We start from the raw sequence: 26240 nt of genomic DNA on the forward strand, positions 1-26240 counted from the left end.
TCAATTCTTCGGTGCTCAGCTTTCTTTAGAGTCCAACTCTCACATCCATACATGACTACTGGAAAAACCATAGCTTTGACTAGATGGACCTTTGTTGACAAAGTAATGTCTCTGCTTTTTACTAAGCTGTCTAGTTTGGTCATAAATTTTCTTCCAAGGAGCAAGCATCTTTTAATGTTATGGCTGCAGTCACCATCTGCAGTGATTTTGGAGCCCCAAAAAATAAAGTCTGTCACTGTTTCCGCTGTTTCCCCATCTATTTGCCATGAAGTGATAGGACCAGATGCCATGATCTTAGTTTTCTGAATGTTGAGTTTTAAGCCAGCTTTTTCACTCTTCTCTTTAACTTTCATCAGGAGGCTCTAGGGTGGTGTCATCTGCATATCTGAGGTTATTGATATTTCTGCCAGCAATCTTGATTCCAGCTTGTGCTTCATCCAGCCTAGCATTTCTCATGATGTACTGTGCATATAAGTTAAATAAGCAGGGTGACAATATACAGGCTTGATGTACTCCTTTTCCGATTTGGAACCAGTCTGTTGTTCCATGTCTAGTTCTAACTGTTGGTTCTTAACCTGCATATAGATTTCTCAGGAGGCAGGTCAGGTGGTCTGGTATTCTCATCTCTTTAAGAATTTTCCACAGTTTGTTTTGATCCACAAGACAGTATGGTAATAATTGGTACCCCTAGTGACAGTTACCTTTACAATTTCTTACCACTCTAAAAAAGGACAGCTTTGTTTTGTCTCCTTATGGGTTTGAGTATGAATTTCTCTGAACCGTACACTCAGGAATGGGATCCCATGCATATATCCATGGACTACATAATTTCATGGAGCACTGCCATACTGCTCTCCAGAATGGATATTCAGCTTTATACTCCCTGCAGCAGTGTTTGGAGTTTCAGGTTCCTAACTTCTCCTGAGCACTTGATATTGCTGACTCTCTTAAGTGTGTAAGATATTTCTCATTTTTTAAAATTAATTTTTATTGAAGTATAGGTGCTTTACAGTGTTATTAGTTTCTGTATACCACAAAGTGAATCAGCTTTGCGTGTGCGCATGCTAAGTTGCTTTAGTTGTGTCCAGTTCGTTGCGACCCTATAGACTGTAGCCCTCCAGGTTCTTCTGTTCATGGGGATTCTCCAGGCATGAATATCGCAGTGAATTGCCATGTGCTGCTCCAGGGGATCTTCCTGACCCACGAATCAAACTGGCTTCTCTTATGCCTTCTGCATTGGCATGGCAGATTCTTCACCATTCTCTCCACCTGGAAAGCCCTGAATCACCTATATGTATACATATATCCCCCCTTTTTAAGATTTCCTTCCTGTTTAGCTCACTACAGAGCACTGACTTCCTTGTGCTATATAGTAGATTCTCATTAGTTACCTATTTTATACATAATAGTATATATGTGTCAATCCTATTCTCCCAACTTATCTGCTCCCCATCCCCTCCCCACTTGGTACCCATGGAGAGATGCTCCTCATTTTAATTGCATTTTTATGACAAACAGTAAGATGGAGAATTTCTTTGTATATTTACCAGTCATTCAGATTGGTTTTCCTGTGAATTACCTGTTTACTTATTTATTTGCAGCAGTGGTGGGTGGGTTTTCCCTGCTGTGCGGGCTTTCTTGTAGTGCAGAGAGTGGGGGCCACTCTGTAATAGCAATGCACAGGCCTCTCAGTGCAGTGGGCTCTCTTGCTGCCGAGCAGGGCTCTAGGGCACGCGGGCCTCAGTAATTGCAGCTCCCAGGCTCTATAGCCCCGGCTTGGTAGTTGTGGCACAGAGGCTGAGCTGCTCCGTGGCATGTGGCATCCTCCTGGATCAGGAATTGAACCCTCGTCTCCTCCTTTGGCAGCTGGATTCTTTACCACTGAGCCACCAGGGAAGTCCCTTTGCCTGTTTTTCAATGGAGTTTTCTGATTTTCTCTTGTGGTTTGTAGAAGTTCTCCGTAGTAACCCCTTGTAGGTTTTAGGTGCTGGAAATCCTTTCTCCTGCACTGTCACCTGTTTACTAATTTTGTAGTCCTTTCTTTAGTTCTGATAGAGTCAAACCAATTAGTTTCTGACTTACAGTTGGTGGATTTTGGGCCTTTCTGAAAGAAATTCTTCACCACAGATCATAAAGGTATTCTTATGTATTTCTTCACAGTAACTTTGTAATTTTGTCTTTCACATATAAGCGTGCATGTTTAGTCACTCAGTCGTGTCTGACTCTTGGCGACCCTGTGGACTGCAGCCCGCCAGGCTCCTCTGTCTATGGGGTTCTCCAGGCAGGAATGCTGGAGAGGGCAGCGGTTCCTTCTCCAGGGGATCTTCCCGACCCGAGGATTGAACTTGGGTCTCCTGCACTGCGGGCCTATTCTTTATCATCTTAGCCATCAGGGAAACCCTCACATATAAGGCTTCACTCCATTCCGGTTTTTTTAATGTATGAATTATTGAAAGATCCAGCTTCATTTTTTGCTGTATGGTGAACTGGATTTTCCAGCACTATCTGCTGATTCTTCCTCTTCCTTCTGGTTTGTAACGTTATTACCTTCTCTGTTGAACATCTTATTTGCATATGTGTTTCTGGCCTTTTGTTCTATGTCTCTGGTTAGTGTGTCAGAGAATACCATATTGTTTTTATTATTATGGCTTTGTAGCGTGGCTGATGAATTTTTCACTTTATCCATTTTCAAATTTTATTGTAAAAATAATTTTAGAATCAGTTTCCCCCTCCCAAATTCTGCCAGGTTTTCCTGAGTTGCCTTGAATTTACATGTTAATATGAGACTCAGTGGGTTTTCCTGATGGCTTGGACAGTAAAGAATCCATCTGCAGGAGACCCGGGTTCAATCCCTGGGTGGGAAGATCCCTGCAGAAAGGAATGGCAGCCCCCTCTAGTATTCTTTTTTGGAGAATTCCATGGAAAGTAGAGCCTGGCGAGTTACAGTCCATGAAGTCACAAAAAGTTGGACATGCCTGAGTGACTAAGCGTGCACGCATGAGAATATTTTTACAGTGTTACATCATTCCATCCTATTATATATAAATGATTTACTTATCATTTAGTCAGGTTTGATGTGTCTTTATTATTTAATTGATTTATTTATTTGGCTACCTTGGGTGTTATTTGTGGCATTCGGGATCTTTCATTGCTGTGCACAGGCTTCTCTGTAGTTGTGACAAGTGAGTTCCAGAGCTCGTGGGCTCAGAAGTTACAGTGCTTGGGTTAGTTGCCCCATGGCATGTGGATCTTAGTTCTTCTACCAGGGATTGAGTCCGAATCTGCTGCATTGGAAGGTGGATTCTTAACCACTGGACCTCGTTTTTCTGTTGTCTTTTAATAAAATTTAAAGAATGTATCAAAAAAAAATTTATCCATGTCAAGCTTACCCATTCTTTGATTAGGATAATGCCTAGATTCTCTATACTTTTTGTTACTGGTGTGGATATTATCTTGTTTTCTATAATATTTTTAGGAACTCACTGCAGGTGTAGGGCTTTCCTCATAGCTCAGTTGATAAAGAATCGCCTGCAATGCAGGAGACCCGGGTTTGATTCCCAGGGAGGGAGAAGGGTAGGCTACCCACTCCAGTATTCTTGGGCTTTCCTTGTGGCTCGGCTGGTAAAGAATCCGCCTGCAATGTGGGAGACCTGAGTTTGATCCCTGGGTTGGGAAGATCCCCTGGAGAAGGGAAAGGCTACCCACTCCAGCATTCTGACCTGGAGAATTCCATGGACTGTATAGTCCATGAGGGCGCAAAGAGTCAGACACGACTGAGCAACTCTGACATACTTTCACTTTAATTGCAGGTATAGAGGAAGACAGTTGATTTTTGCTTTTTGATCTCAATTTCACTGAATTTCCTTATCAGTGTCAACAGTTTGTCAAGTGAATCCCTTGGATTCTCTTTCATCTGTTCATATTGAATTTAGTTTCTTCTGTTCCATTCTTATACTTACTTCATTTCTTTTTTGTGTCTTTTTGCACTGATCTGACATCATGTTACTGTGCTGAATATTAGTAACTATGGGGGCATCATTGTCCTGTTCCAAAGTACAATTCTTTGATTATCTTGTGTTAGTTTTTGACTTTCCAAATATGTTTTTGTACTCTCACCAACCAGATGAGTAGTCCTTCAATATGGATACTTTGTACTAAAATTATGTGTATTCCTCGTAGCATCTAGAAGAGTGATCAGTGCATAGCAGGTTTTCAGTATGTTGCTGAATTAACGAATGAATTTGGATATTTGCTGATCACTTGATTGGATTCTTTTTGGAATTTTGTTTTTTGGTTATAATGATAAAACAGAAAGTACTTTTAAGTTATATGCAGTAATAGTAATCATTGAATATATTGAAGTAGTGCTTATATTCAGAGATATTCATTTTTCTTAAACATACTAGTTATACTGTAGTAGAAAAGCAATTTGATATGGTTTTGTTTTGTTATTTTTATGTTTAAAATTTGTATTAATTCATAAAATTAGTAAAACCACATTACAGACATTTGGAAGATAGGAGGAAGAATATGCATGTAAGTCTCACTAGACTGAGATCACCACTTTTACCATTTTATTATATTTCTTTCTATTTTTTTCATGTACTTCTGATTTCTATAGCTATAACTGTAATGTATAAATCATATATGTTTTCATTTAGTATTTTGTTATAATTTTATAATAATTGCAAACAATTATTATAATTGAGAGATGCTTGTCATGTGAATGAGATTTATATGATAAGAATTTTTCCACTGTCTTTGTAACCATGAACTTTGGTATCTGTGTCATGATTAGATATAACATGAAATAGATGTAACATAATTTAGCCATTTTCCTGTAATTGAACATTTTGTAGCTTTTAAAATAGTTTTTACTAAATTAGTACAGCTGCAATTAACATCTTTATGACTCGAACTCCCCTCCTATATTTTGAGTTACTTTTGTGGGCTGAAGTCATAGAAGTAGTCAATAAATATACTTCTGTACTTGGATTTGGAGGTATAAAAATGTCCATGGTTCTTGATACACACTGCTTTTCAAAAGGATTATGCCGGTTTATAGTTATTACTGACAAATGAGAGTGGTTTCATCTTTTAAGAGTTTTTCTAACTTGTATCTGTGACTTCTTTTTTCTTGTTCTGGGTTTCTTTCAGATCCTTGTCTTTTATTTTTTACGATGTCTGCTGGCTTTTGTGAGCTGTATATGTGAACTTTACTTTTACAAGTGAGTATAAAAACTTTGCTTCTAAAAGTGCTATAAGGAAGCCAAATTGAGCATAGGTTATTTCTCTGATAGTAGAAACAGTGTTTAGAAATAGAAGGCATTTTTCTTCTAGTTTCTGATATTGTATCTTAAAATGCAATTTTTTGTTAAAAGCCAACCATTGGGAGGAGATACTTCTAATATCCTGAGGTGAATGCTGTATCTTCATATTATAATTTCAGTTCTATAAGTGTATATTTGAGTAGTACTTTATTTGGTAGGATTTTGTAGAGCCTTTTTTTGATCCTAAGAGATAAATCATGATGTCTCTTTTGCTCTTTTGAGCTTTGCTGATAGGAAATTATTTCCAGTGTGAGACTCACTATGTACTCAGTATGATTGTCTTTCGCCAAGTAACTGTTGGTTGAATGAATATTAGTGAAAATATTAGGCATTTAAGTATCCCAGTAATAAAAATAGCTACTTTTTTTTTAAACATGAAACCTAACAAACATCTTATTTTAAGAATGTTTTAAAAGGTATTTGTACTTAATAACCATTACTTAAAGTGTTCCCATTGCAAAACAGCCAACAATGTCAGATTAAAAAGTTCTTTGGTCTTGACTCTGAGTAGAATAAAGTAAAAAAAAAGAAATCCAGTGCTACCTTTCAGGATTGTAACTTTAAGTTGGTCTTCACATGAATTCAGTAGTGAATTCAAATTACCCACATGGTCTCCTAAGCCCCAAATTTAGAATTTATTGTAAATTCTTCAGGGCTTATTCCTTGAAAGAAAAGCTATGACAAACCTACACAGTGTATTAAAAAGCAGAGACATCACTCTGCTGACAAAGGTTCGTAGTTTTTTCTGGATGTGAGAGTTGGGCCATAAAGACGGCTGAGCACCAAAGAATTGATGCTTTTGAATTGTGCTGCTGGAGAAGACTCTTGAGAGTCCCTTGGATTACAAGGAGATGAAACCAGTCAATCCTAAAGGAAATAAACCCTGAATATTCACTGAAAGGACTGAAGCTGAAGCTCCAATACTCTGGCCACCTGGTGCAGAGTCGACTCATTGGAAAAGACCCTGATGCTGGGAAAGATTGAGGGCAGGAGAAGAAGAGGGTGACAGAGAATGAGATGGTTGGATGACATCACCAACTCAATGGACATGAGTTTGAACAAACTTCGGGAGATGGTGAAGGACAGGGAAGCCTGGCCTGCTGCAGTCCATGGGTCGCAAAGAGTGGACATGACTTAGTGACTAAACAACAATAGTGTCCCCAGACACCTTTGGAGAAGGAAATGGCAACTCACTCCAGTACTCTTGCCTGGAAAATCCCATGGACGGAGGAGCCTGGTAGGCAACAGTCCATGAGGTCACCAAGAGTCAGACACAACTGAGTGACTTCACTTTCCTTTCCTTTCCAGACATCTTGCAAAGTCAAAAAGTAAAATTTCTCTAGAGAAGTGGATTCTTAATCCAATTGTCAAAGAATTACCATAGATAAAGTTCTAGTGAACCAGATTATATTAAAAATAAATGACAAAGCACAGAAGGGAACAGGTCATTATAAGTGAGAGCCAGCAGAGATAATCAATAGAAAGCTGACCTACAAAACTTCATTTATTACGAATTACTAAAATAGGAATAGAAAATAATTATATTTAATATTTTTAAAGAAATAAAATAGGGACTTGAAAACATATAAAACAAGAGACTAATAAGGGATTAAAAAATCAATGGAGTGAAAAGGAGCTTACAGAATAGGAGAAAATATTTGCAGATCACATATATGGTAAGAAGTTCATTTCCAAAATGTATAAGGAGCTCTTCTAACTCAGTGGTTTAAAGAAACCTAATAAAATGGCCAACAAGGGATATGAAAAGATGGCAATATCACTAGTCATAAGGAAAACAAAAATCAAAACCACAGGGGGATCATTTCATATCTGTTAGAATGGCTCTTGTCTAGGGAGGCAAGAATATATTAGACAATGGAGAAAAGACAGTCTCTTCAACAAGGGGTGTTGAAAAACCTGGCAGCCACATATATTAATAGCTCAATGAAGTTAGAACACTCTCACACACCATACTAAAAAATAAATGCAAAATGACATAAAGACTTAAGTATAACACTATAAAACTCTTGGAAGAGAATATAGGTAAAACATTCTCTGACACATATTGTACCAGTGTTTCCTTAGGTCATTCTCCCAAGGCAATAGCAATAAAAGCAAAGATAAACAGTTAGGGCCTTAAACTTATAACTGTTTTCAAGAAAAATTTTTATTATGTTTTAAATTGAAATAGAGTTGATTTACAGTGTTGTACAGACATAAACTTTTGCACAGCAGAGAAAACCATAAGCAAAATGAAAAGACAAACTACGGACTGGGGGGAAATATTTGCAAATGATATGACTAACTAGGGCTTAATCTCCAAAATATACAATCAGCTCCTACAACTCAACCCAGTCAAAAAAAGCAACCCAGTCAAAAAGTGGACAGAAGACCTAAATAGACATTTCTCCAAAGAAGACATACAGATGGCTGATAAGCATGTGAAAAGATGCTCCACATTGCTAATCATTAGAGAAATGCAAAGCGAAAATACAATTAGGTATCACTTCACACTGGTCAAAATGGCCATCATCAAAAAGTCTACAAATTATAAATACTGGAGAGGGTGTAGGGGAGAGGGAACCTTCCTACACTGTTGGTGGGAATGTAAATTGGTGTAGCTACTATGGAGAACGGGGTGTGTGTGTGTGTGTGTGCATGTGCATGCATGCCTACATTCAGCTGTGTCTGACTCTCTGTGACCCCCTGGACTGTAGCCTGCCAGACTTCTCTGTCCATGGAATTTTCCAGGCAAGAATACTGAAGTCGATTGCTGTTTCATTCAACAGGGGATCTTCCCAACCCAGGGATCAAACACACGTCTCTTGTTTCCTGCATTGGCAGGCGGGGTATTTACCAGCTGAGCCACCAGGGAAGCCCCAGAGAACAGTGCGGAGGTTCCTTAAAACCCCCAAAATAGAGCTACCTTTCCAGTAGTCATTGCAGGGTTATTCACAGTAGCCGACATTGGAAACACCCTAAATATCTATTGACGGGTGAATGGGGTGGGGGGGATGTAGCATATATACACCAAGGAACATTATTGAGTCTTCAAAAAGAAGGACTTCCCTGGTACCCCAGTGGTTAAGAATCTGCCTGCCAACACAGGGAACACGGGTTTGATCCCTGCTCTGAGAAGATCCCATGGGCTGTGGGGCAGCTGAGCCCATGTGCCACAACTACTGAGCCTGTGATCTAGAACATGTGAGTTGATACTGCTGAAGCTCAGGTGCCCTGCTCTGCAACAAGAGAAGCCACTGCAATGAGAAGCCCTCACACCTCAACTCTAGAGAAGCCGCTGCTTGCTGCAATGAGAGAAAGTCCACGCACCAACGAAGATCTAGCATAGCCGGATATAAAATAATGAATACATTGATTAATTTAAAAAAATTTTTTTTAAAAAGAGGGAAATCCTAAAGATATGACAATGTAGGTGAGCCTTGAGGATATTGTGCTGAGTGAAATAACTCGCCACAGAGGAGCAAATATTGCACAGTTCCCCTTTCACGAGGTCTCTAAAATGGTTGAACTCATGGAAGCAAAGGAAGGGATAGACTTCTGGCTGCCAAGATCGGGGGCTGATGGAAACAGGAAGTTGCTAATCAAGTGGGTATAAGGTTTCACTTACGTGATACGAATTAGCTCTAGAGATCTGCTGTACAACATTCTGCCTATTGATACAGTGCTGTGTTTTGCATTTAAATATCTGTTAAGAGGGTAGATCTCATATTAGGTGTTCTTACCACAGTGAAATAAAAAAGATAAAGAAATGAATGAGACTACAAAAATGACCAGGCAGATTTGAAAAAGAACCACACAGAACTTCTAGAATTAAAAATATAATCATTAGTATATAAAATTCAGTGGGTAGTTGAAACAACTGGCTTGTTCAGTCACTAAGTCGTGTCCGACTCCTTGCAACCAGCGTACCAGGCTTCCCTGTCCTTTACCATCTCCCGGAGTTAGTTCAAATTCATGCCCATTGAGTTGGTGATGTCATCCAACTATCTCATCCTCTGTCGCCTTCTTCTCCTCCAGCCCTCAGTCTTTCCCAGCTTCAGGGTATACAACTGATTAGACATTTCTTTAAAAAAATTTTTTTTAAATATTTAACTGAAGGGTGGTTGCTTTAAAATACTGTGTTGGTTTCTGCCATACATCACCATGAATCAGCCACAGGTATACATGCGTCCGCTCCCTGTAGAGCCTCCCTCCCACCTCCCACCCCATCCCTTCCCGTCCCTCTACTTCGTCACGGAGCACCAGCTTGAGCTCCCTGAGTCAGACAGCAGATTCCCACTGGTACCTATTTGGCACATGATAGTGCTTATGTTTCCATGCTACTCTCTCTATTCATCCCACCCTCTCCTTACCCACCAACCCCGCACTGTGTCCACAGGTCTGTTCTCTTGATTGGACACTTCTAATAAATAAACTAGAAGATTAATCTGAAGAAATTACTAAGAATGCAGTACAGAGTGACAAGAAAAAAAAAGGGTGAGAGGATAAAAAATGCATGTGGTAGAGTTGAAAGATCTGATTTATATCTTATCGGATCTAGAAGCTTATAGAATAGGGAAAGGCAATATTCAGAGAAGTAATAGCTAAAAATTTTCCAGAATCAAAGGAGAAAGGACACTAATCCACAATTCAGGAAGCCTAATGTCCTGAGCTGGATAAATAAAGAGTAATTAGGGATACTGTGTAAAACCAAGAGCAAAGATCTTACAGGTTGACAGAGGACTAATATAAATCCTACAAAGAAATGTCAGGCAGTTAGACCAACAAAAGCCTTCTTAAGAGCCAGAAGACAAAAAATATGTTCAAAGTTCTGTGAGAAAATGACTGTCATCCTAAAGTGATATATTCAGCTAAATCACCTTTTAAGACCAAGAGCTAAATAAAGGCTTTTCTGACAAAATGAAAAAAAATATCAAAAACCAGAATTTACCATGAACAGATCCTTACTACAAAGAACCTTCTAAAGGATATATTAAGGGAGAAACAAAATTATTTCAGAAAGAAGCTCTGTGATGCATTTAAGAACCTGAGCAAGGAGAGTTAACACATGGTTATGTCTGAACAAATATTGACTAAATGAAGGAATAATCACCTCTGCTGATGTTTTCTTTATCGGGTTGAAAAGACCTATAAGACAGAAGTTAAAGGAAGTATATAATTTCTTATGTTCTTGAGGAACATTGACTTAGATATCCATTTATTAAAACTTTGGTGTGCCCCCTAGTCGTCTTTTCTGATAAACTGCCCTCTGTTGAGCAGCTCTGTCCCTGGCACTCTTCTGAGTCCTTTGCCATGCATTGTCCTCACAGAAACCTTATGCAGTGAGTATTATCAGTATCCTCATTTAACAGATGAGGAGTGTTACAGAGATGTTACTGGACTAGGGTGCCTCTGCTAGTGAGTGGAAGGGTCAAGATTGTAACCTGTGTCCATGTGAGTTCTGTTATTTTTCCATTACACCAGGCTGTTTTCCTATTGATGTTAGACATAATCTAGCATAGATTATTCTGTAGACATAATCTATAGAAAGTATACATTTCCTCTTAGGTACAGAGCTTCTCTTCTGCATAAGGAATAAGAATGTTTATGCACATGAAATTGCTAACAGACCTGTTGAGACAGTCCTGTCTTTGACTTCAGATCTTCAGCGTTCTCTGTGATGCAGGCCTGTCTTTGTGCTTTAAGTTGAAATTTCCCGAAGGTCTGCTGTGTTGATAGTCTTTGCCTTCCCCCTAGGGCTGTGTGTAAGAAGTTTGGGCTGCATGTGAGTCGAATGATGCTAGCCTTCTTGGTTCTCAGCACTGGCATGTTTTGCTCGTCATCAGGTAAGTAAAAGAGCAGGTGAGGGCATAAAAGGTTCACTGACATTTTGCAGTTGCATCAAACAGAAGAACTTGTCCAGATGTAGGTTATATTTGTATAACACGTCAGTAATTTCCAGAGCCCTATGATCTGCCCAGGTGGCTCAGTGGTAAAGAACCCGCCTGCCGGTGCAGGAGACACGAGACGTGGGTTAGATCCTTGGGTCGGGAAGATCTCCTGGAGGAGGAAATGGCAACCCACTCCAGTATTCTTGCCTGAGAAATCCCATGGACAGAGGAGCCTGGGGGGCTACATCCCATAAGGTTGCAGAGAGTCGGACACAACTTGAGCATGCACACGGGGGATTATCTTCATGACTGATTGACTTTTACAACAATCCTATGATAAAAGTCAGATAAATGTTTTCTCATTTTTGCAAGTAAGCACACTGCAACTTAGAAAGGTGAAATGACTTGCCAAAAGTCAAAGAATTCATAAGTGGTAAAGCTGTTATTTGGAGAAGGCAATGGCACCCCACTCCGGTACTCTTGCCTGGAAAATCCCATGGACGGAGGAGCCTGGTGGGCTGCAGTCCATGGGGTCGCTAAGAGTCGGACACGACTGAGTGGCTTCACTTTCACTTTTCACTTTTATGCATTGGAGAAGGAAATGGCAACTCACTCCAGTGTTCTTGCCTGGAGAATCCCAGGGATGGGGTCGCACAGAGTTGGACACGACTGAAGTGACTTAGCAGTAGCAGAACTGTTATTTTCATCAAGTTGCTTTCTTTTACATTATTGTATATATTTTTTATCACTGCAAGGCTGTGAAACATAAGCATCCACTGCCTTTCTTTGCTGTTAGCAGAAGGAAAAATATTTTATTTTGCTCAAGGACTTCCCAGGTAGTGCTAGTGGTAAAGAACCCACCTGCCAATGCAGGAGACATAAGAGACACAGGTTTGATCCTTGGGTTGGGAAGATGCCCTGGAGAAGGAAATGGCAACCCGCTCCAGTGTTCTTGCCTGGAGAATCCCATGGACATAGGAGCCTGGCGGGCTACAGTCCATAGGATCACAAAGAGTCAAACACGACTGAAATGACAGCATGGTTTCAAAGACCCTGGTCTTGATGGTTCTATTTTATACCAGTTACTTGCCATAGATTCCATAAAAGTACACATCTTCTGTTGGATTTTTTTTTTTACAGTAAGCTTCTGGAAATCTAGAATAAAATCCTTAATGTAGAGTGGTGGCTTTCCAACTGTGCTGCCATTGAACCTTTGTGTTTTTTGACCTGCGCCAGAGTAACCTCTTCCTAAAAGGTAGCCCATTCCCAATTACCCAGAAAATTTTAGTTACTAGATGTAGTTATCTGAATTTTAATTTTGACTTGTGTGTACCAAAATCTAGTACACAAAGTAAATATACACAAAAATAGTATCCAGTGTAAAAGTATTGATATATTGATACAATGTCTGTATCTTAATCCATGTTCTACAGAGACCTCAGGCCTCATACCTGAATAGCTTTGAAAGCCTAAATGAGACTATGTTCTGGCCTCTGAACGGGCAGAGACCTCAGGTTCCTCTGCTCCCTTGGAGCTGGAATCAGCTGCTTGGGATGGTGTCAGTGTTGTTTAGCATTTGTCTGGGAAGGTTGTACTTCACATATGTTTTTAGTTATTTTGCTAGTCCTAAAATGGATTCTTATATGAGGGAGATACTTGGGAGTATCTTTAGTTTTATAATTTCAGTTGAAGATGTTAAGGCACCGATAACTTAAAGGCATCCTTTGATATAGACCATCTGAACCCTTTGCTGAGTTTTTCTTTTAATTAATTCATTTATTTTAATTGGAGGATAATTACTGTACAATGTTGTGATGCCATACATCAGTATGAATCGGCCTTAGGTATGCCTTTGCTGAGTTTCTTAAACCATACTGCCTGTCCACTGGTTCTTGTTGGAGCTGGTACTGAGTTGTCTCACCTAGTGCTCGGTGAGGCCCTTAAACAGCAGGGAGAAGCAGTCTGCATTTTCATGTAGCATTAATAGAAATGCTTGGATGAGATGTTACTGTCACAGAGACCCTGAAGGTGGTCAGTCCTCTGCTGTGTGCCACAAGAAAGTTATGTGATGAAATAACTAGGAGGACATCTAAAGGCCAAACTGCCTATGGCAGTGGATGCAGGATGCAGAGCAGTGCTGCCGTCTAACAGATGTGGCTCTTCAGAAGGCTTCTGAGAGCTCCGCTGGGGAACAGGCTGCTGCTTGGACAGTCTCAGGAGACTATCAGAGGATTAACTTCCTCCGAAACAGATTGTTAACAATGGCTCTAGATTTATTTTATTTATTTCGGCTGTGCTGGGTCTTTGTTGCTGCGCAGGCTTTTCTCTAGCTGCGACGAGCAGGGGCTCCTCTCTAGTTGGGATGCGGGCTTATCTTCTTGTGGAACACAGGCCCGAGGGCGCGAGGGCTTCGGTAGTTGCAGGTCCCGGGCTCCAGAGCACAGCCTCAGTAGTTGTGGCCCGCAGGCTTAGTTAATCTGCACCATGTGGGATCTTCCTGACTACAGCTCGAACCCATGTTCCCTGCATTGGCAGGCGAATTCTTTACCACTGAGCCACTAAGGAAGCCCCAGTGGCTGTAAATTTCTATGAAGCATATTTCCTGCCTGGAAATAAAACCTGAGGGTATTCCTCGGGAACCTGGAATCTTGTAAGTTTTAGAATTGGAATACAGGCCAGGAGATAAATGGCATGGTTGACATTGTATAATTGGGGGACATGCTGGTACATAAAAAAACATGAGTGAGAAAATAAGAAAATTGTTGAACTCTTTTTTTTTTTTAAAGGAGAATCACTTTACTCCTCATTTCTAATATAGCATTGCTCAAAGTATGTTCTTGGTTATTGACATTTTGCAATGCAGGTTCATTTTTAATGATTGATACCTAGTATATCTCAATCCCTTGTCTCTCTCCCTCCTTTCTTCATTTTTTTGTCTTGCAGCATTCCTTCCTAGCAGCTTCTGTATGTACACTACCTTGATAGCCATGACTGGCTGGTATATGGACAAAACTTCCTTTGCTGTGCTTGGAGTAGCCGCTGGGGCCATCTTAGGCTGGCCATTCAGTGCCGCCCTCGGGTAAGAAACTAACGGGCTTCATCTTCCATGTGCTGCTGGGCACAGAGTCCATCTGAGTGTTAGGTTGTCTCCATAGTCTCTAGCTAGGGGTGAAGTTATGGAAATTAATTATATAGAAATTCTGGGAAGTGGAAGAATATTTCTCTCATGTTTAATTCTAATAAGAGCAGTGACTATTAAGCATCTGCTGTCTGCTCAGTTCAGTTCCGTCGCTCAGTCGTGTCCAGCTCTCTGCGACCCCATGGACTGCAGCACGCCAGACCTTCCTATCCATCACCCAACTCCTGGAGCCTACTCAAACTCATGTCCATAGAGTCGGTGATGCCATCCAACCATCTCATCTTCTGTTGTCCCCTTCTCCTCCTGCCTTTAATCTTTCTGAGCATCAGGGTCTTTTCCAATGAGTCAGTTCTTTGCATCAGGTGGCCAAAGTATTGGAGTTTCAACTTTAGTATCAGTTCTTCCAACAAATATTGAGGACTGATTTCCTTGGATGGACTGGTTGGATCTCCTTGCAGTCCATGGGACTCTCAAGAGTCTTCTCCAACACCACAGTTCAGAAGCATCAGTTCTTTGGCGCTCAGCTTTCCTTATAGTCCAACTCTCACATCCATACGTGACTACTGGAAAAACCATAGCTTTGACTAGATGGATCTTTGTCAGAAAAGTAGTGTCTCTACTTTTTAATATGCTGTCTAGATTCATCATAGCTTTTCTTCCAAAGAGCAAGTGTCTTTTAATTTCATGGGTGCAGTCACCATCTGCAGTGATTTTGGAGCCCCCCAGAATAAAGTCTGTCACTGTTTCCACTGTTTCCCCATCTATTTGCCATGAAGTGATGGGACCAGATGCCATGATCTTCGTTTTCTGAATGTTGAGTTCTAAGCCAACTTTTTCACTCTCCTCTTTCACTTTCATCAAGAAGGTCTTTAGATCTTCTCCACTTTCTGCCATAAGGGTGGTGTCATCTGCATATCTGAGGTTATTGATATTCCTCCCAGAAATCTTGACTCCAGTTTCTGCTTCATCCAGCCTAGCATTTCTCATGATGTACTCTGCATATAAATTAAATAAGCAGGGTTACAATACACAGCCTTGACATACTTCTTTCCCTATTTGGAACCAGTCTTGTTCCATGTCCAGTTCTGTTGCTTCCTGACCTGCATACAGGTTTCTCAAGAGGCAAATCAGGTGGTCTGGTATTCCCATCTCTTTCAGATTTTTTCACAGTTTGTTGTGATCCACACAGTCAAAGGCTTTGGCATAGTCAATAGAGCAGAAGTAGATATTTTCTGAAACTCTCTTACTTTTTTGATGATCCAGCGGATGTTGGCAATTTGATCTCTGACTCCTCTGCCTTTCCTAAATCTAGGTTGAACATCTGGAAGTTCACCGTTCACATACTGTTGAAGCCTGGCTTGGAGAATTTTCAGCATTACTTTACTAGTGTGTGAAGTGAATGCAGTTGTGCAGTAGTTTGAGCATTCTTTGGGATTAGAATGAAAACTGACCTTTTCCAGTCCTGTGGCCACTGCTGTGTTTTCCAAATTTGCTGGCATATTGAGTGCAGCACTTTCACAGCATCATCTTTTAGGATTTGAAATAGCTCACCTGGAATTCCATCACCTCCACTAGCTTTGTTCATAGTGATGCTTCATAAGGCCCACTTGACTTCACATTCCAGCATGTCTGGCTGTAGATTGGTAATCACACCATCATGATTATCTGGGTCGTGAAGTACATTTTTGTACAGTTCTGTGTATTCTTGCCACCTCTTCTTAATATCTTCTGCTTCTGTTAGGTCCATGCCATTTCTGTCTTTTATTGAGCCTGTCTTTGCATGAAATGTTCCCTTGTTATCTCTAATTTTCTTGAAGAGGTCTCTAGTCTTTCCCATTCTATTGTTTTCCTCTATTTCTTTTCACTGATCACTGAGGAAGGCTTTCTTATCTCTCCTTGCTATTCTTTGGAATTCTGCATTCAAATGGGTATCTTCCCTTTTCTCCTTTGCCTTTCACTTCTCTTCTATTCACAGCTATTTGTAAAGCCTCCTCAGACAACAATTTTGCCTTTTTGCATTTCTTTTCCTTGGGGATGGTCTTGATCCCTGCCTCCTGTACAATGTCACAAACCTTTGTCCATAGTTCTTCAGGCACTCTATCAGATCTAATCCCTTGAATCTATTTGTCACTTCCACTGTATAATTGTAAGGGGTTTGATTTAGGTCATACCTGAATGGTCTAGTGGTTTTCCCTACTTTCTTCAATTTAAGTCTGAATTTGGCAATAGCATTCCATTATTGTATGGCTGTCTATAATTTATTTAACCATTGCTTTGTTGGTAGGCATTTGGTTTTCAGTTTCTTTTTTGCTATTATACACAATAATTTAGTGAACATTCTTGTACATGTCTTATGGAAATTTATCTATAGAATAAATTTTTTAAAGGGAGTTATGAAGTCAGAGAATCAGTTCAGTTGAGTTCAGTCGCTCAGTCATGTCCGACTCTTTGCGACCCCATGAACCACAGCACGCCAGGCCTCCCTATCCATCACCAACTCCCAGAGTTCACCCAAACTCACGTCCATTGAGTCAATGATGCCATCCAACCATCTCATCCTCTGTTGTCCCCTTCTCTTCCTTCCTTCAATCTTTCCCAACTTCAGGGTCTTTTCAAATGAGTCAGCTCTTCACATCAGGTGGCCAAAATATTGGGAGTTTCAGCTTCAACATCAGTCCTACCAATGAATACCCAGGACTGATTTCCTTTCGGATGGACTGGTTGGATCTCCTTGTAGTCCATGGGACTCTCAAGAGTCTTCTCCAACACCACAGTTCAAAAGCATCAATTCTTCGGTGCTCAGCTTTTTTATAGTCCAACTCTCGCATCCATACATGACTACTGGAAATACCATAGCCTTGACTAGATGGACCTTTGTTGACAAAGTAATGTCTCTGCTTTTTAATGTCTCTGCTGTCTAGATTGGTCATAACTTTCCTTCCAAGGAGTAAGCATCTTTTAATTTCATGGCTGCAATCACCATCTGAAGTAATTTTGGAGCCCCTAAAAATAAAGTCAGCCACTGTTTCCCCATCTATCTGCCATGAAGTGATGGGACTGGATGCCATGATCTTAGTTTTCTGAATGTTGAGCTTTAAGCCAACTGTTTCACTCTCCTCTTTCACTTTGATCAAGAGGCTCTTTAGTTCTTTGGCTTTCTGCCATATGGGTGGCATCATTTGCATATCTGATATTATTGATACTTTTCCCAGCTGTCTTGATTCCAGCTTGTGCTTCATCCAGCCCAGTGTTTCTCATGATGTACTGTGCATATAAGTTAAATAAGCAGGGTGACAAGGAAGTATCACTATGAACAAAGCTAGTGGAGGTGATGGAATTCCAGGTGAGCTATTTCAAATCCTGAAAGATGATGCTGTGAAAGTGCTGCACTCAATATGCCAGCAAATTTGGAAAACTCACCAGTGGTCACAGGACTGGAAAAGGTCAGTTTTCATTCCAATCCCAAAGAAAGGCAATGCCAAAGAATGTTCAAACTACTGCACAATTGTACTCATCTCACACATTAGCAAAGTAATGCTCAAAATCCTCCAAGCCAGGCTTCAACACATGAACCGTGAACTTCCAGATGTTCAAGCTGGTTTTAGAAAAGACAGAGGAACCAGAGATCAAATTGCCAACATTCGCTGGATCATCGAAAAAGCAAGAGAGTTCCAGAAAAATGTCTGTTTCTTGCTTTGTTGACTATGCCAAAGCCTTTGACTGTGTGGATCACAATAAACTGTGGAAAATTCTGAAAGAGATTGCAATACCAGACCACCTGACCTGCCTCTTGAGAAATCTGTATGCAGGTCAGGAAGCAACAGTTAGAACTGGACATGGAAAAACAGACTGGTTCCAAATAGGGAAAGGAGTACGTCGAGGCTGTATATTGTCACCCTGCTTATTTAACTCTATCAGGTCCCTTAAATAAAAAGTTGGCCAATCCCTGCTCTGTGGTATCCAAACATTTTTTTAAACAGCTTTACTGAGATGTAATTCAGTAATATACCTTATATGTAATATAACATATAATTCACTCACTTAACATGTGTAGTTCAATGTTTTTTTTACAGTGATACAGCCATCACCAGAGTCAATTTTAGAACATTCATATCCCTAAAAGAAACCTGTACCCTTTAGCAGTAACTTCCTTTTGTCCCCAAACCCACCAGTCTTCAGTTCAGTTTCTCAGTCATGTCCAACTCTTTGCAACCCCATGGACTGTAGCATGCCAGGCCTCCCTGTCCATCACCAGCTCCTGGAGTTTATTCAAACTCATGTCCTTGGAATCAGTGATGCTATCCAACCATCTTGTCCTCTGTCTTCCCCTTCTCCTCTTGCCTTCAATCTTTCCCAGCATCAGGGACTTTTCCAATGAGTCAGTTCTTTGCATCAGGTGGCCAAAGTATTGGAGCCTCAGCTTCAGTATCAGTCCTTTCAATGAATATTCAGGGCTGATTTCCTTTAGGATGGACTTGTTGGATCTCCTTGCTGTCTGAGGGACTCTCAAGAGTCTTCTCCAACACCACAGTTCAAAAGCATCAGTTCTTCAGTGCTCAGCTTTCTTTATAGTCCAACACTCACATCCATACATGACTACTGGAAAAACCATAGCTTTGACTAGATGGATCTTTGTTGGCTAAGTAATGTCTGTGCTTTTTAATATGCTGTCTAGGTTGACATCCGTTAATCTACTTCATGTGCCTGTTCTGGAGATTTTATATAAATAGAATCATACAGTATTGTCTTCTGTGTCTGGCTTCTTTTACTTAACATGTTTCCAATAGTCATCCATGTTATGACATGTATCAGTACTTCATTCCTTTCTAGTGATGGTGTCCAGACTTCAATGTGACTGACAAGGCCTTACGGTTTCCTCTTTTTTACATCTCCATCCTCCTCATTGCAGTTTCTCCATTCCTTTTCCTCTTTACTGGATCTACATTCAACTTTGTGAGTTCCTCAAATACCTCTGAGTTTGGGTGTTTTGATTAGTCTGCCTTTTGATAAGTGATTTCGGGATCACAGTTAATCACTCAGCATTGTGCTCTCATTTATTGACTTATCAAAGGAGAAATGCAGCTGCTATGGAAATGTAGCTGGTGTTTCAGATGGTAGAGAATGTGCCTGCAGTGCAGGAGACCAGGTTCGATCCCTGGATCAGGAAGATCCCCTGGAGAAGGGAACGGCAACCCACTTTAGTATTCTCGCCTGGAGAATTCCATGGACAGAAGGAGCCTGGGGGACAAAAGTCCATGGTGTCGCAGAGTCGGACACAACTGAGCAGCTAGCATTTTCATGGAAATGTAACTAGTTGGGGAGGAAAAAAAATCTAAAAAAAAATGGAATGTTAATGCAATATTTAGTTAATAAAAGGTGGAATTTCAAATCATAGAGAGATGTCCACATGACATGGCCAAATAGATGATAGTGATGATAGTGCCATGTAAATGCAGAGATCTCGTGGAGGAGGCAGGAGCAGCGCCTATAGCTGACACTGGGTAGATTCGTTGTAAGTAAATAGATTGGTGTGGGAGGGATTTCATTGTGATTGGAGCATGGTAAAGGCTCTGACTAGTGTCTTAGATTACGAAGTCATGAATATGAAGGTGATTGTTCATGGAACAGGAGTTGAAGCACCTGCTGAGAAGATGAGTGTAGAGAGAGAAAAGTAGAACCTTGCCTTTGGGAGCCAGGGCCATGGTAAAGCACACCATGGGATAGGAAAAAAGCCTGAAAGGAGGACTAGGAAGCGCCCAGAAAAGAACATCGGAGCCAGGGAGTCTAAAGAGGAAGGAACGGATGCTTTGTGTCAAGTGCAACAGAAAGACAAGGGAGATGTGGTTGTGGAAAGATGCTGGGTCTGGCAGAGAGGAAATTCCTGGTGACCTCAGATCAGTCTTAATAACTTGGTGTTAGGCCTTAAGGAAGAAATAGTGAAGGCAGTGCACATATGGTCCTTGCTTGAGAAAGTCAAGTGAAAGGAAGAAGGGCAAATATTGCATATTGAAACAATATTACATATTGGAAAGGGATATATCAGAATTGAAGTGAAAGTGTGTGATATTACTTTTTTACTAAAGTGTTAATAAATCATGGAAAGGAGAAATAAGTATTTATTTGGCAGGGTGGGAGTAGGACAATAGGGTAGGTTAGTTATGATTAATATATTGTAAATGCCCACTGCACATAAATACATATAAAATAGAGCTCACTCCGAAGCTGAGTATTTGTATTTCTTGTGGAATGCATCATCCTCTGATGAGTCCTGTGAAGAGATCACATTTTTATTTTTGAGAAGACATCCTTTCATGTACCAGTTTTCTTCCCTCACAATAATTGCTGGCGATATTTGATTCTCAATTCAGCATGAGTTATGTGTGAATCTGTCCTGTTTGAGTCTGTGTTCTCTGAGTATTTAACTCCCCACTTTCTGTTTCTCTGTTAAATAGTTTACCTATTGCCTTTGATCTGCTGATCATGAAACACAGGTGGAAGAGTTTCCTTCATTGGTCATTGGTTGCTCTAATGCTGTTTCTGGTGAGTTGTCTTTTTATCTTATTTTGTTCTAACGTTGTAACGAAAGCAACTTGTGGTGTGGATGGAAAAGAGAATGTTAGGAGTTCATTCTGTTTTTCATTCTGAAATCTATACTGTTAGCGTTGTGAGGATGCTTCCAGAGCAAAACTCTACAATTGCTTTGTTTTCTGCTCTGTTTTAGGTGCCTGTGGTGGTCATTGACAGCTACTATTACGGGAAGCTGGTGGTTGCACCACTCAACATCGTTTTGTATAATGTCTTTACTCCTCATGGACCTGATCTTTATGGTAAGGCTGTATGAAGTTAGGGGAGAGTTGGAGGATAGTTTAATTGGCCTCAACTTTGACATTTTAATTCAGTTGCCTCATTTATCAAAGATAGCCTTTTGTTATTTAAACAAAAGGTAATCTTCCTTTCTTATTTAAAAATAAATGATGCTTGAACACAGCACAGTGATGGTATGTGGCAACTAAATATTTTTCCTTGATTAATGTGATACTCAGTTCTGGCTTCCTGTTAGTCTTGCAGCCTCTTATTCTCAGTTACAGAGTGGTAAGGACTCTGTCAGGCAAGCATTGGCTTTTGAGGCTACTCATTTAAAATTAAGTTACTTTCCTCTCTTCTCATTAGAAAATCAATATAGTAACAAAAATAAGAAAATTAAAACATTCATAATCCCGTCATCGCCAGATAGCTATTGTTAACACCTTGGAAAATATTCCTCCAGGCATTTTCTATACAAGTACACATTTTGTTTTCCTTTTTTGTTTTTTTTATTGGGTTGGCCAAAACCTGTATGAACCTTTTGGCCAACCCAATAATTTGTATTACTTTAGTATTTTGCATTAAGGGAGAAAGTTCACAAAATCTGTAGACAGTGTAGCAAATGACGGTGAGGTCAGCTTGAGAGGGTGGATAGTTTGGCCAGTTTAGCACTAAGAGGGGGAAAAAGGGAATGCCTTTAGTCTGGTGGTGGTTTAGTTGCTAAGTTGTGTCCGACTCTTTGTGACCCCATGGACTGTAGCCTACCAGGCTCCTCTGTCCATGGAATTCTCCAGGCAAGGATACTGGAATGGGTTGCCATTTCCTGCTCCAGGGGATCTTCCCAACTCAGGGATTGAACCCAGGTCTCCTGCATTGGAGGCGAGTTCTTTACCGTCTGAGCCACCTGTGGTGGGACAGTCTGGGGTTGGTTCTCCAGTCTCTCACCATCTCTACCCCTTGCCTGATGGTTTTCTCTCGCTAGTCTTTTATTTTTTTCCCTTTTCCAACCAGCCCTGGAGCCTGTTTTTGGGGGTTTTTTTTGGGGGAGGGGGGCACGCCTGAGGGCATTTGAGTTAGTGACCACTACAGAGGGATAAGCTAGAGATCTTTCTGATCTGATCAGTCAAGTCAGTAAACATTTTATAAGAAAACTTCTCATTAAATAAGTATAGTTTGTTTTGCCTTAACCTTTTGAAGATCTTAGATCTTTCTGTGTATGTGATTATCTTAGACTCTGGTGTGAAGCACATTAATGTTATCTCTGTCTCTCTAATCAGTTTAACTCATGCCCATTTTTCTTTACCACTTTGCAACAGAACCAACAGATTGAATAAAATTTAAAGTAAGTGTGTGAATGAAATTTAGTTGGGCAAGAGTCCATGGGGTCGCAAAGAGTCGGATACGACTTAGTGATGGAACAACCACCGCCTGGGATTTGGGGAACATTGTCATTTTAGATGAGAAATAATAGGTTAAAAATAAAATGAATTTACAAACTGCATAGAGAATAATTGCTCAGTGAAGGAATTTTAAGACTTCTTTATGTGGCTCTAAGATGCCTAAGGATATGGGGAAAAGTCCCAATTTTCAGCTTTTGCCTCTAGAGGTCTCCCTTTATCTCGGGAGAGCTGCATGTTTTCATTTGCCCATTGTTTTAGTCTACTTGTAAAATTTTATTTGATTCCACAAGACAGTAGAAGGGAGACTCTATTTCTGGATCTGGATTGCATATTAGAACTTGATTTATGGGGAGCCTATTAGAAGCATAATGTGCATTATATATGGGTGAATAAATTGTGTTAATTTGAGTTTAATTTTGAAAAATTGACTTCTCTACCTTTTAAATGGGTTATTACATATTGGTATTCTGACTGCTTATTTGTAAAACTTTGTGTGAGAGTCTATGAAAGTTTTGTAGTTTGTATATTCCTCTAGATTGGTGAAGTTTTTACAGCTAAAAATAAGTACATTGGTAGACAGAGTAGTAAAAAAAGAATAAATTCTGACCTAAGTTTATATTTCTAGTTTGACAGTGGGTAGGTTTTGGGATCAGGAGAGCAGTGGCCAGCCTGCCTGGATGTTAGCATCTGCTGTTCGTTTCAACCAGTGTTTTACGGGGAAGAGTCCTTGAGGCTCTCTTTCGCCTGCTTTAGTGAAGCTGGGTTAGCTTCAGTTCAGATTTTGCGACTTTGAATGTCCAGGATATGATCACTTTCCTAGTGATAGAAGAGGCTTTATTGGAACAGGGGGAATTATTCTCATATTATTGTTGTTGTTCACTCACTAAGTTGGGTCTAACTCTTTTGTGACCCCATGGACTGTAGCCAGCGAGTTACCTCCAAGATAGCAGAAGTTACTTGCCAGTTATACCAAAAAAAGATGTCCTTTTCATCATAGAGGACCGGAATGCAAAAGTAGGAAGTCACGGGATACCTGGAGTAACAGGCAAGTTTGGCCTTGGAGTACAAAATGTAGCAGGGCAAAGGCTAACAGTTTTACAAGACAACGCACTGGTCATAGCAGACACAGTCTTCCAACAACACAGAAGATGACTCTACACATGGACGTCACCAAATGGTCAATACTGAAATCAGATTGATTATATTTTTTGCAGCCGAGGATGGAGAAGCTCTATACAGTCAGCAAAAACAAGACCGGGAGCTGACTGTGGCTCAGATCATGAACTCCTTATTACAAAATTCAGACTTAAATTGAAGAAAGTAGGGAAAACCACTAGGCCATTCAGGTATGACCTAAGTCAAATCCCTTATGATTATACAGTGAAAGTGACAAAGAGATTCAAGGGATTAGTTCTGATAGACAGAGTGCCTGAAGAAATATGGACCAGGGTTCATGCATTGTATAGGAGGCAGCTATGAAAACCTTCCCCAAGAAGAAAAAAATGCAAAAAAGCAAAATGGTCGTCTGAGCAGGCCTTACAAATAGCTGAGAAAAGAAGAGAAGTGAAAGGCAAAGGAGAAAAGCAAAGATATACCCTTCTGAATGCAGAGTTCCAAATATTAGCAAGAATAAAGCCTTGCTAAGTGATCAATGCAAAGAAATAGAGGAAAATAATAGAATGGGAAAAACTAGAGATCTCTTCAAGAAAGTTAGAGATACCAAGGGAACATTTCATGCAAAGATGGGCACAACAAAGGACAGAAACGGTATGGTCCTAACAGAAGCAGAAGGTGCTAAGAAGAGGTGGCGAGAATACACTGAGGAACTGTACAAAAAATGTCTAATGACCCTGATTACCACGATGGTGTGATCACTCACCTAGAGCCAGACATCCTGAAGTGCGATATCAAGTGGGCCTTAGGAAGCCTCACTAGGAGCAAAGCTAGTGGAGGTGATGGAATTCCAGCTGAGCTACTTCAAATCCTAAAAGATGATGTTGTGACAGTGCTGCACTCAAAATGAGAGCAAATTTGGAAATCTCAGCAGTGGCCACAGGATTGGAAAAGATCAGTTTTCATTCCAGTACCAACAATGGGCAATACCAAAGAATGTTCGAACTGCTCCATAACCGCACTCATTTCACATGGCAGCAAGGTCATGTTCAAAATCCTCCAAGTTAGACTTCAACAGCACGTGAACCGAGAACTTCCATATGTTCAAGCTGGATTTCTAAAAGGCAAAAGAACCAGAGATCAAATTGCCAACATCTGTTGGATCCTAGAAAAAGCAAGGGAAAAACATCTGCTTCGTTGACTGTGCTAATGCCTTTGACTGTGTAGATTACAACAAACTGTGGAAAATTCTGAAAGAGATGGGAATACCAGACCACCTGACCTGCCTCTTGAGAAACCTGTATGCCGGTCAAGAAGCAACAGTGAGAACCGGGCATGGAACAACAGACTGGTTCCAAATAGGGAAAGGAGTACGTCAAGGCTGTATATTGTCACCCTGCTTATTTAACTTATATGCAGAGTACATCGTGAGAAACGCTGGGCTGGAGGATGCACAAGCTGGAATCAAGATTGCCAGGAGAAATATCAATAACCTCAGATACGCAAATGATACCACCCTTACAGCAGAAAGCAAAGAGGAACTAAAGAGCCTCTTGATGAAAATGAAAGAGGAAAGTGAAAAAACTGGCTTAAAATTTAACATTCAAAAAGCTAAGATAATGGCATCCGGTCCCATCACTTCATGGCAAATAGATGGGGAAACAGTGACAGACTTTATTTTCTTGGGCTCCAAAATTACTGCAGATGATGACTGCAGCCATGAAATTCAAAGATGCTTGCTCCTTGGAAGAAAAACTATGACCAACATAGACAGCAGATTAAAAAACAGAGACATTACTTTGCTGCCAAAACTTCATATAATGATGCTATGATTTTTCCAGTAGTCATGTATGGATGTGATAGTTGGGCTATAAATAAGGCTGAATGCCAAGGAATTCAGAGAAGGCAATGGCGACCCACTCCAGTACTCTCGCCTGGAAAATCCCATGGATGGAGGAGCCTGGTAGGCTGCAGTCCATGGGGTCGCTAAGAGTCAGACACGACTGAGCAACTTCACTTTCTCTTTACACCTTCATGCATTGGAGAAGGAAGTGGCAACCCACTCCAGTGTTCTTGCTTGGAGAATCCCAGGGATGGGGCAGCCTGGTGGGCTGCTGTCTATGGGGTCGGACACAGAATCGGACACAGCTGAAGCGACTTAGCAGCAGCAGCAGCCAAGGAATTAATGCTTTTGAACTGTGGAGTTGGAGAAGACTTTTGAGAGTCCCTTGGACTGCAAGGTTATCTAAGCAGTCAATCCTAAAGGAAATTAATCCTGAATATTCATTGGAGGGACTGATGCTGAGGCTAAAGCTCCATTACTTTGGCCACATGATGCGAGAACTCACTCATTGGAAAAGACCTTGATGCTGGGAAAGGTTGAGGACAGGAGAAGGGAACGACAGAGAACGAGATGGTTGGATGGCATCACCAACTCAGTGGACTTGAGTTTGAGCAAGCTCCGGGAGACAGTGAAGGACCGGGAAACCTGCATGCTGCAGCTCATGGGGTCGCAAAGAGTCCGACGTAGATGAACGGCTTAAGAACAACAGACTGTAGCCCA

General features: G+C 40.6%; 1 protein-coding gene across 5 annotated transcripts in view; it reads left to right on the top strand.

Annotated features, from left to right (window-relative positions):
- Positions 1-26240, top strand: part of ALG9 (ALG9 alpha-1,2-mannosyltransferase) — a 105796-nt gene that overhangs the window by 5389 nt on the left and 74167 nt on the right. For all 5 annotated transcript variants that reach the window (XM_020882297.2, XM_070473595.1, XM_020882296.2 and 2 more), the window contains exons 4-8: positions 5158-5228; positions 11088-11176; positions 14165-14300; positions 20813-20900; positions 21082-21187. In XM_020882297.2, coding sequence (XP_020737956.1) covers positions 5158-5228; positions 11088-11176; positions 14165-14300; positions 20813-20900; positions 21082-21187 — 490 coding nt within the window. The remainder of the gene's footprint in view (positions 1-5157; positions 5229-11087; positions 11177-14164; positions 14301-20812; positions 20901-21081; positions 21188-26240) is intronic.

Source organism: Odocoileus virginianus, chromosome 10 (assembly GCF_023699985.2).
Source record: "Odocoileus virginianus isolate 20LAN1187 ecotype Illinois chromosome 10, Ovbor_1.2, whole genome shotgun sequence".
NCBI lineage: Eukaryota > Metazoa > Chordata > Mammalia > Artiodactyla > Cervidae > Odocoileus > Odocoileus virginianus.